At 37.8% G+C, this 12,340-nt stretch overlaps 1 protein-coding gene across 1 annotated transcript in view; it reads right to left on the reverse strand.

The window, feature by feature from the left end:
* Nucleotides 1-9,276, reverse strand: part of bmp7b (bone morphogenetic protein 7b) — a 60,557-nt gene extending 51,281 nt beyond the window's left edge. Inside the window, exon 1 of the mRNA XM_079849578.1 lies at nucleotides 8,404-9,276. Coding sequence (XP_079705704.1) covers nucleotides 8,404-8,803 — 400 coding nt within the window. The 5' untranslated portion in view covers nucleotides 8,804-9,276. The remainder of the gene's footprint in view (nucleotides 1-8,403) is intronic.
* Nucleotides 9,277-12,340: the final 3,064 nt, after the last annotated feature.

Below are 12,340 nucleotides of genomic sequence, written 5' to 3' on the forward strand. Positions count from 1 at the left end.
AAAAGAAGTGCACTTAATTGTTCGAAATGTACACTTTCTTCAAATATTTAAAGATATATATTTTTTAAAAGCTGTACTTGCAGCTAATATTCTGTTATATTTCTGAAATAAAAGGATCCTTAAGTGTCCTTAAAGAGAGTACACTTTCACGACACTGTGCACTTTAAAAAATGCACTTTGTAATAATTTCAAAAAGAAAAAAATGTTATAGTAAATTTTAAATCATTGTGTTTTAATAGGCTAATCTTTTGTTGTGCTTTAAATAAGTTTATTTTGATGTGTTGATTAACATAGTAAAACAAATGTTATATTTGCATTTCATATTTTTTTATATATATTTTTAATGTAATAAATTGCAACTTCATAATTTCAAATGTGTAAATAAAAGTATATATAAAATATATGACATACAAGTTTCAATAAAAATGACATTAAATTATATTTTAGTTTACCATAAATGCTTATCAGTACATTTTGGCAATACACTTTAATTGTATTTCAATAGACAATACAAGTAATTATGTAATTACAAATAAAGATGTACTTAAGTCCTACTTTAAAAAAAGCACTCTCAAGTTCAACTAATTGCATAATTGCATACATTTTCATTTAATTGCTATTAACATGAAATTAAGTGTCTGAAAACATTACATTCAGTCCTTAAGTATATCTATTATTTCTGTAATAAGTGAATTTTAAAAGTTGTTTTTCACAAGGGACACTGAAGACACTATACCTTCTAATGTAGGTCTATCTTCTTTTTTTTTTTCTTTTTTTTTTTACCAGTACATCATTAATCACACAAAAGGCAAAAGACGTAAAGAATGCATCATCAAAGATGTTTAGACCATTTTTCTAAAAGTATTTTGAGATACTTGATGGTCACCATCTACTTAAAGTCCTTGGAAAAGAGCAGCCTGAACATTCTGCTAGGCATCAACATTGAGTTGAGCTATCATGTGCTTTTATTTAATTAGTATCCGAGTGCCTGTAAATCACACACTGAATGTTCTAGATCCCTGAGCGTTCACACGCCCTTCGCAGTGTTGACTGTTCACTATTGCGTGCGGCGTGTTGCATTTACATTTTACATACATGCCGTAAGCCATTTACACAGCTGGGATTTTTACTAAGTTGACTCAGAGATAAAATGTCCCGTGCCCTGGGGTCCAAACTAATCAGAGACCCACCCACTTACACACTACACACGGCGCATAGTAACATCTCTGTTATCACTAAACCTAACAAGACGCAGGCCCTTTAAGGGGAACTCAAATGACACAACATATCTGACTTACACAACTAGAGCTGGGAGATATACTCAGTATTATGATGAATATTAAAATAGTCTGATTAAAACTTAAATTGTAAAATTCGCACACTTAAAGTGATAGATACCAAAATTGTTCCAAATTTGGATGAATTTCTTTCTTCTGCTGAACACAAAGAAGATATTTTTAAGAATAGACAACCAAACAGGCCCAAGGTCCCATTGACTTCCATATATGGAAAAAATACTATGGAAGTCAATGGGGTCCAACAACCGTTTGGATGCCGACATTCTTCAAAATATCTTCTTTTGTGTTCAGCAGAAGAAAGAAACTCATACAGGTTTGGAACAACATAAGGGTGAGTAAATGACAAAAATGTTACACTTAAGTGTCCTTTTATTTTATTAATATTATATTATCTGCAAGTACAGTTGTTAAAAATTCAATAATATTAAGCACACTTCTTTTTCACAAGGGTAGACATATTGAATATCATCAAAAGGCAACAAAACTATATCTTAAACATTACTCAAGTCACAAACATGTAACTCAGAAATGGCTGGCTCTATAAAACTCTGAAAGCCAAGTACAAAGCCTTTGCCTCCAGTGTTACTACAAACAGTTTAAGCGAGTCACACCTGCGCTGAATTGAAATCCACTTTATTTGACAGACGAAAAAAGATTCATTCTCTTGGAGCAGCGAGACACCCACATGTCTGTCGTAAACTGTGCCCCAGACTTATGAAACATTTGTAGGTATAAAGAGGGTCTGGCCATGTCAAACAAAGCTTCTTTAGAGCCTGTCGTTCAGCAGACCTCCCCACCGTGCTTCAGAGGAGTATCTGTGAAATCAGATCCACAACTGTTGTCATAATATTTTAGAAGGGGCGAATGCCACCCAGCGTCATTCAGAAGGCAAGAGTACGAATAATCAAGATGGAGGGCAAAAGGTGTACACTTTCTTTCAGTCATTTATGAGAAACAATTAGGTTGCTTCATCTGAAGAAGTAGTCTAACAAGTTGAAATGTATATGTAGGTAAGAAGACAAAGGCAGTTTAACAGAGTAAATCTGTTTTAAAATGTCCATTCACTTACTGTATGTTTTCACTGTATCCCAGCTAATGTCCAAAGAACATTTAGCAAACGTTTATATTAAGTTATGAAAATGTTATTTCTGAATGTTGAAAATGAACGTTTTATGCGAACGTTAAGAGAACATTCCATTTTATCATTTTGCACGTTCATTTTGAATGTAACATTTAAAAAGCGTTAATGAATATCCAACCTTCCGTGAATGATGTATAAGTTACGTTTTTGTGGTACTGTTTTGAGAGCATTATTAAACAACAGATAACCTTCAACGAATGTTCTATAGAGCGCAACAGTCGGGTTTCCGGAAGTAAAAACTCCATTCATTTTCTGCACAGAGAAATTGATTTTTTATGATAACTTACAGTATACACCTTTAAAGACTGCCCTACTGTGAGCTATGAGATTGATAATCGATAATATTTGCTTTTGTTGAAGCCATTAACCAGCATTATTTCAACTTAGTTTTAATTTCATGTTTAACAGCGGAATTTGTGGTGAAAAACTACATTACCCATGATGCTATTGAAAATTACACCAATCAGAAAGTCGAAACAAGCAAAACAAGGCAAAAGAGCTGTTTAGCTCCGCCCACTCCCATGAAGCATTGAAAAGTACATGATCGGGTCGGTCTCTCTACGTTCTCAAAATACTTAAATATTTGAATATAAAATTTAAAACATAGACATTTTTACTTAACATATATTGTTTTTATATATATAATCAACATTTGTAAATGAGTAGTTTTATATTTCTCCATTATTTTTAGTATGATTATGCTGTTCGCAATGCATCATGGGATTGTAGTTCTTTCCAACTCTAAAACCGTCACACAGTCTTGAACCTTCGTATTTTTGTTCGATTTTCAAATACTTTTTTGCTTCAAATCAAAGTTTGTAGTGTTATGATTCACCTTGTAGCTGGTTGGCTTGGTTCATGGCTTATAACGCTTTAACGAAGACTATTTTGAAATTCGAGACATGAATGGAAAAAAATACTTCCGGAACCAGCACTGCTGAAAAAGTGGACTAGCACTAATTCACTCTATAACCATTACTGTAATAATCATAACTTTGAGAGAACCTTGCCAGAACATTAGCCAAAGTTCTGAGAGTGTTTCCTGTTAGCTGAGATGAATCCATTTATTCAGAGAGAGAGAGAAAAGAATATTAAACATTAAATATGCGTTCGGTTATGTAAAGAGTTGGAATTTGTTCTAGATCATAAGCATGATGGCATTCATACACAATAAATGCTGTCAAGTCACTGACTGGCTTGGCACTAAGGAAGCCAAGACACAGATACTGACACTTCTGTTGCTTCTGAAACATGGCATGTGTTCATAAAATTGTAAAACGCTCGCCAGTTCTCAAATTGGCTCCGAAAAGATTCAATAAGTCTGATCAAATCACGAGGTTCAGGCACTGAACTCACAAAGCAGCTTTTCTTTCACAGAGAACATGCTGCGAATGCATCGTGAAGACATGCATTTGTTTTAGCAAAGCCATGACACAGAAAATCAGATCCTGTAAAAGTGTGCTCTATTTTTCTTTCTTTCTTTTAATAAAATGCATGAATAAGGTTTCTGATTGAAGAATAAAACTTTGCAAGTTACAAGAGAGAGCGATGTTTTCTTTACTGAGAGGATCTCTAACAAAAAAAATACCCCAAAAAAATCTAAATATGGAATTTCATAATTTTATCGGATTTGGGGAAAACCCCATTCCAGTAAACATTAAAAAAAATCTTTAGATGTTATTGGATCGCATATGGTTTTTCTGTGAACTCTTTTGTTTTCCTTGTGTTCGCTTTGCTTATGTGAAACATCTTTGTTATGATCGACTGTCAGGTTTATGTATCACAGATTCAGCGAAAGAAGCAAAACCCTTATATCGTATGGCATTCATGCAGTGTTCTGTGGGCCTAATACAATATAGGAACTATGTAACCACCATTGTGAAAATTAAGTAAATATATACATGTCTGCACATTCTTTCTGCAAAATGCCCAAGGGTGAAGTCTCTGTTGACATTGTAGCTTATTTAATATAAAAGGTGTGCTGTGGCAGTTTGGTTTGGTTGAACGGAGTGACTACAGCAGGTTGTTTGATTAAAAGCTGATGTCTCTCCTCGGGAAGAGAGAAAGCAGAGCAGAAAGAAAGAGAGGCAAGCCTCTGTGGTCAAATCCATCTGTGTCAGTGCTTGTCCAAAATAGGCACAATACAGCAGTCCTCTGGATAATTACACATTTCAGAATAGGAAACACTGTCACCTCCCTCTTTGTAGACATATACTCACATTCACACACACACTAGTCATTTTCAGATTAATCATTTCTTTTAACCCTTAAATGCATGAATGTTTCGCCAATCATTATTACATATCCGGGACTTTAGCGAACCGGATCTATATCTAACACGGATGGATCTCCACCTGTTGTGATAATATAAAACTCTCCTGATATTAGAGTAATAATTACAGAAGAATAAAATAAAGCACATTTTGTTAACTTTTGGAGCTTGGAAGGGTTCAGTTTGAGCAGATGTTTAATACCATCATCACTGTCTTCATCAGAGCTCATTTTCCAGTACATTCAGCATCTGCTCATATTCGCCATCTCAAACATATTCTCAAAACTATCATTTTTAAAATCTTCCAAATCAATATTTTGATCACTGACAGCTTCTTCTCCAGATCCACCATCAAGTGACAGAGACACTAATATTTGATTGAGTTCAGTACTTGCTCTGCAGTAAATCACTGAGCCATTTCAAGTTTTGCTGATGATTCTTCCTATTCTTTTGTTTTCTGCCTGCGGTAACTATGAGTGAAATATCACTTCATCATTGTGTATCAGACATTGCCACCTTGAGGAATAAAGGTGAATTACACTTCTTCAGTCACTAAAAAAGGTATACTTACACTGTTCACACCTTGGGTCGTTAGCGACCCTATACAATTTTTACAAAAGCGTAAACAGGCATTCTTTTATAATTTTATTTATTTTTTATTATTATATTGCTTATAATGAATTGATTGAGGAATACTAAGAAGGTTGATACTTAATCCCAAAATTAGAATTCTGTCCTCATTTCCGCATCCTCATGTCATTCCAAACCTGTATGATTTTTTTTTTTTAAATCTCTCTTTTTTTAATATTGTATTTGTATATGCAAAATATCTTTTGTGTTCCATGAATAAAGAAAGTCATACAGGTTTGGAACAACAGGAGGGTAAGATGGCTTTATAGTGTCAGCATGAAATGGAAGTTGCGATATTCTTTTCTTCCCTATTGTGACGTATATCAGTGTGAAACAGCTTCTGGAACAAGAACAAATGTAGGGCGGGCTTGATTTTGTCCATGGGGAATTGATTGGATGGTTGTGGTTTGCTATTGGTGGGTCTCCTGTGAGTGACAGGTTGCCCCGCCCTCACTCCATCACTAAACACATCATCAGAGAAGAGATGAGATGTTGCTGCAAGAGGTTATTTTGATTAAAGATTACGAGGGCACATGAATTTAAATATTATATATATATATATATATATGATGTGCATGAATAAATCATTTATAATAAATACTGCCGTATCCCATGGTGACTTTAAGAAGAATTCAGATCACCACTAAACTATTACATCCAACCCATTTTGCCAATAAACAGCGTTACAAATCACACCCTTAACAACATAACTGCTCTTATCAGACAATAAATCACACTTCGCATGGCAGTGTTGTGCTAGTGTGCAGATGATGACGCTTTAATGAGGAAACTAACAGGCTTGTTGATAAGACAAGCCAGGTACTTATGAAACATTCAGCCAAGCCAAGTTAGGCAGTGTCAAAGATTACACTTTACGTGGAGGTAAAGGTGGATGACTAAAAACTACTTTAATGGTGACCTGGGACCGTTCGTGTGTTGCCAAAAAATACAAGAGTCATTATTACAGTTATTGTTTTTATAATAAAACATTGGAACTACTGTAGCTACCATGGTGGTAAAAACAGACATTAATCAAAGTGAAAATATTCTTAACACTATGTAGGCCTATATATTATGTGTCATAGTTTTATAGTAGCAACAATAAATGTTATTGGCAGAAACTATGGCTACCATGATCATTTTGCTTTTTTGTAAGGGTTATTCCATTGTCGCTTTTGTATGCAAGAATATGTGTGAGCGGCCCCATAGGCTTCCTCACTGCTGAACAAACGAGTCATGAGACGTACTTTGCACTTAGCAAAACACTTGTGCCTCTGTCAGCTGATATCATTACTGCAGAGAAAAAAAACTGAAGATAAAGAGACTGTTGAGCTCCCAGACAGCCAACCCTGAACACCTGAATATTAGCGAAGGACACAGCTGGCGCTGAGACAGCAGACGCTTGGGAATGCGACAGCGCCATATTATCACTGCCCAAAACACACAATGCAAATATAGGTTTGCGTTCACCAGCATCAGAGGCTTGGAAATCATGCCAAGGTTAAGACGTTCCGCAGATAAGTGGCCTAATAAAATCAAACAAACAATGGAGGAGAGAACTATGCATGCTATTTTGGCCTAGTAACAAATAAAATATCTAAGACTCTCAGGGGGGAAAATCCCCATTCTTTGGCCTGTTATTATTCACTCAGCCCTGTTATTATCTGATTTCTGAGGCAGGTCTTTCCTGTCAATGCCAAAAACATGAAGAGACAGAGGATCAATCGGAGTAAATGTTTTAATGCAAGTTTTGACTTAAAAAGTGCTATTGTTTGACCGGACTATCAGATGTAATCTGATTTCACATTTAAGCTCTGCAATTTCATTAGATGCTCTTTGTCTTGCAAAATCAGTTGCGCTATTGGAACCACACTTTGTGACAAGTTCTTTGTCAAAAACATTTTTCAACAAACATTTTTAAGAATTATGCAGCTTTATTTTGTTTCTTGTAAAACTATCAAGTTTGATCCCAAAATATGTGGTGCCTCAATAATAGGGTGCAAAGGGACTAAAGGCCCCTGGATGTGATTTTCTCCTAAAACACTTTCATTTTTATTTCCATCATAAGTCCTTAGCGTGTTCTTAAAGGGATAGTTCACACAAGAATGAAAATTATCCCATAATTTACTCACCCTCAAGCCATCCTAGGTGTATATGACTAAAAGACTTTTCAGCCAGAACGCGACTCGCATACAGCCGTTACCGGAAGCCAGTGATTATAGTTTATAGTTATAAATATGGATATTTTTCTTACAAAAACCCATCACTTCAGAAGCTCTTTATTTACCCACTGGAGCCGTATGGAGCCCTTTTATGGTGGGCTTTTTTTTGGGCTTTAAAATCTAAGGTACCATAAAGCTTGGAAGAACCAGGATTATATATATATATATATCCAATTGTTTTTGACTGAAAGAATAAAGTCATATACACCTAGGATGGCTTGAGGGTGAGTAAATTATGAGATAATTTTAAAAGCCTTAAAGTGCTTTATGGATTTTAATCAAACGATTACTACATAAATATTGTGGCCTGACAGTTTTAGTAAGCAAACTCATGAAGGGGCCTCCATCCGCTAGAAGATATAGTCCCTGCCTGACATAACAGAATGCTGTGATTGGTGAACAGGTGTTTCGCGTCATAGCTGTTCCATATTGTAGAAAATAACACAGCTGCAAGGCCACGCCGACCAATCAGAAGACTAGAACGATCCGGTTTATAAACAAAAATATTCGACCAATCAGTTCACCAATCAGAATCAAGTATCACAGAGCTCCTTAATAAAGTTCATTAAATTGACCCTTTTTTGTCAAAGTCCAATAGTGTTTCTTTTTACTCAAATAATGAAACTCCATCAGTAATGAATTAGCCTATTATCATTACACATTATGACCCAATAAGAGTCTGTACACCATTTGCACTGTAGCCTAAACAAGTATTGATGCATCTTAAATGGTTTCAGTGGGAGAATCACTGGTGGGTGCAGTTTCCTAGGACAATCTAAAGAAGGTTAAAATATGGCATTTGACATCCCAGGACTGTCAGTGCGCGCGTGCCAATCTTACCTAGATTAACAAAACTCATGACCATGTCCGCGTCGTTCAGAAAGTTGTTGTCCTGAAGTGTCGCGATTGGCGGTCCCTGAGTGGTGAAAACGGGCTTGTATGGGTACGAGAAGCCCTCCTCGTCTCCCTCAGTGGACATGGCATTGTACAGATCCAGCATGAACATCGGCGCGGCGTTGTGCTTGCCGTGGAGGTGCGGCCGCGGCCGGTGCGGCAACCCGAGGATTGACAGGATCTCCCGCTGCATCTCCCGGCGCTCCTGGCTCTTCAAGCGCCGGTGGATGAAACTAGAGTGCACCTCGTTGTCCAGAGTAAAGTTTGTAAAGACCGTGTCCGCCAGGACGCAATATCCCCACACGAGCAACAGAACAAGAGCGCTTAAATCCAGCAATGAAACCATGATGAACTTTCGCGCAGAGTTTCACACAAATAAACGAGCCAATCCAAATAGGTGATGAGTGAAACGCTATCGTTGGTATAATCAGTTATTTTGTTCCCACATCTCGCCCTCTCGAGAACGCTCTCAGATTCATTAACGCGCGTATAACCTGTTGCGTTTCTTCAACCTGCGGACGCACAGAGCGCGATGCGGATTCAGTGCAGATGGCCAACTGGAGGAGGAGCGAAGCGGAGATGCGTAAACTCCGCTAGCAAAACGGAGAGTGGGAGGTATGAGGACGCAGGCGACTGATAACGGCCGGGTTATCTCCGTAGATGCTTGTCTAATGATGCGTGGAGGCCGCTTACGCGCTTCATGGATGCCCGTTTTCAGAAATGCACCTGCGGCGACACCATGTTGCCCTGACGCGCGTCTCGCTGCGTAAAGATATTGCAACATGTCAAGGAGAGTGAATTATAATGCTGTTATTAGCTGAAGATCTTGCCTTAGGGTACAGATTACAATCAGAACATCTCAAAAGCAAGGAGTGAACATTGATAAAACACTGGCTGTGAACTACGGGAGGTTTGGTAACCTATGTTTCGAACGACTATAAACTAAATGTGAAGTTTTTTGCTTGAGGAGGTAACCATGGCGATTTTGGTTAGGATCAGTAGGCATTGTTCAGTGCATCGACAAAACACTGGCGAAGAACATTATAGAAGTAGTCGTTTTATTAGTAACCCCCTTCTTGCTGATTTATAAAGCTCATATGTCACAAAAACCCTTTAAACAGTTTTTAAGATGAACTTCAACAGACTGAAATTCCTTGTTACTGAATAATTTGCACGCCTATTACACAACTGCAAGTATACACATGCCTTTGATAGTTTGATCTGAGATGGGAACACCTTTATTCATAAGACACTGGATTTGTGGAGATTAAGATTTTAATTTGAATGACGTCAACTCTTAAAGTCCCACTGTAGTCAATAATTTTATCCCTTAAAACTGATCTTTGATCACAGACGTAGATTAAAGTTTTTTCCTTGAAAAAAAAAACTTCATACCTTAAAATAGCTTGAATGTATACATGTACACCCTTGCCTCATTTAGTATAAGCGGTTATATGAATATGCAAATTAGCCCCGCCTCCACTCACTCACACCAGCTCAGAGATCACACATTGACCTGATTGGTTACAAGGTAGTTTGTGACTTCAGAAAAAGCATTTTAAACATTAAACGCTTGATTTTCAACACAGGGGGATTTGAAGCAAAACTTTTGCTTCAAATATTGCCTCTTTGTGACTTTATAATCAGTGTGAAATGGAAATGCATTGTCTATTTTTTAAATGCACGTTAGACCTTATTGTGGATAATTCATCAGTGCATAATTTTTTCTTTTCTGGGCCTTCTGGTAAAAATGGCAGGCTTTTCTGGTGGCATGTGTAAAGGACTTTTCCAATCATTTAGTCTGCTTAAACCCGTGCCTGCAAGCTCGCGTTCACCTGCAAAGCTCGTATCTCAACATCAAATCAACAACCAATGCAAAGAACCAACATTTTTTTTCTTTATCGATAATTCATTACACTTGGATGTGTGTCACATATGGAAGAAAATATCTGTTGCTTCTCTTTCATTACATCTTTAAACTATAACTCTTCATGCAGTGCTTTATAAAAACAAACATGAAAATATGTATGTATGGAATAATATATAGTTGTTTTTAAACAGGTAGGCTACAGATCCCAGGTTACATCCTTAACTAATTAACTCAAATAATAAATCAAAACATTACCCACGTTAATTGTCAAATTACTTTTTTTTTTTTTTATTTCCTAAAACATACACTTCACCAATGGTCTTTGAAGGGCCTTTCGAAAGAGATTCAGATGCTGCTCACCTTTGTTTGACAAATCTGAGCACATTTGAGACATTGTTGAGATCGCTTCTAAGGGTGTGTTCACACTTGAAGTTCGGTTCTCTTGGTTCTTTTGTTCTGGACCAAAAAAAAGAAAATAATACATTTAGTCCTGGTTCGCTTAGCGTTCAACGCTGTCTTTTTTAGCGGCAACCTAAAGGCCTGTTCACACCGGGACGAATTTCACGCGCGATATTCGCCGACGTTTAACGCCTCGTGACTAAACAAAGGGCGCAATGTAAGTGTGCACGTCGGCGCGAAAAACGTCACGCGTAAAAGCGTCATTTTTTTAAAAAACGCCTCGGGTTCGTTTTTTTGGTTTGACGCGCCGCGTCAAAAACTATCCGACCAATGAGATTGCCGCTTTTGTTCACGTGTCTGGAGCTTCTGAAGTTACAGTAAAACACAACTTGGGGGCGCTCAAACACAAAACGGTCTTGCCGAGCACACATACGTAAAGGCGAAGAAGATATACACCAAGTAGCGTCTACACTGCCGGGAAGAAATAAGACGAGGAAGATGCAAGGCAAGATGATTGTAGAGCTGCTGGTCTCGTTGGTGTCGGAACATAAAGAACTATATGACAAACGCGACAGCGACTACAAAAATCTTGATAAAAGAGAACTGTTATGGAGTGGTTTCTGTTTTACATTAAAGGGGGGGTGAAATGCTATTTCATGCATACTGAGTTTTTTACACTGGTAAAGAGTTGGATTCCCATGCTAAACATGGACAAAGTTTCAAAAACTAAGTTGTACGTTTGAAGGAGTATTTTTGTTCCAAAAATACTCCTTCCGGTTTGTCACAAGTTTCGGAAAGTTTTTTTCGAGTATGGCTCTGTCTTACGTAAGATAGGGCGGAATTTCCTTATATGGGTCCTAAGGGCACTTCTCCGGTAAGATCGCGCCCACGCGCGCACTCGTAGACTAGAGCAAGAGAGTGAAAGCAGTTCGCCATCAAAGCGCCCTGCCCGGCTTTTGGGAAGTCAATGTCACCAAAGAAGTGTGTTTTTGGTTGCCAGGGCAAGACAACCCTGCACAGATTCCCAAAGAACCCAGCGTTAAGGAACCCGTGGATGGAGTTTGTTTTCCTGAGCATAAACGGAGTTGTGTAACTGTTAGACTGTTTGTTCCCTGCATTTCGACGATGATTGTTTTATAAACAAAGCCCATATCGACGGATTTGCAGATCATCTAATGCTTAAGGATCGAGCAGTCACAATGATAAAGATTTGCGGTCGTGCGTTGGAACCGGACGGTGAGTAAAACTGTTTGTTGAACAAATGTCTCTGTGTGTTGTCACTAGCTCGGCGCGTTAGCACAGCTAAGCTTCGCCCACAGGGCCCGCCCCCAGCCGCTCGTTTTTCGCCGGAAAGACTCGGTACAGTCTATCTTTCTGTTAAAAATTTAATAAAACAAAAGACTTTTTGGAGATATGAAGGATGCAAGATTACTCTATAGGTACTCAAGATTAACAGGAGATTGAGTGAAAATGAGCATTTCACCCCCCCTTTAAGCGCCATCTAATGTCAGGGAATGAATTTGCATGTTCACTCGGCTCATCGTCAGCGAAAATCGCTTGGGTGTGAACACAAAAAACGCATTGAAAAACGCTGGCGAATAACGCGCGCCGATA

The sequence above is a fragment of the Squalius cephalus genome (genome assembly GCF_949319135.1).
Source record: "Squalius cephalus genome assembly, chromosome: 18".
In the NCBI taxonomy this organism is placed as follows: domain Eukaryota; kingdom Metazoa; phylum Chordata; class Actinopteri; order Cypriniformes; family Leuciscidae; genus Squalius; species Squalius cephalus.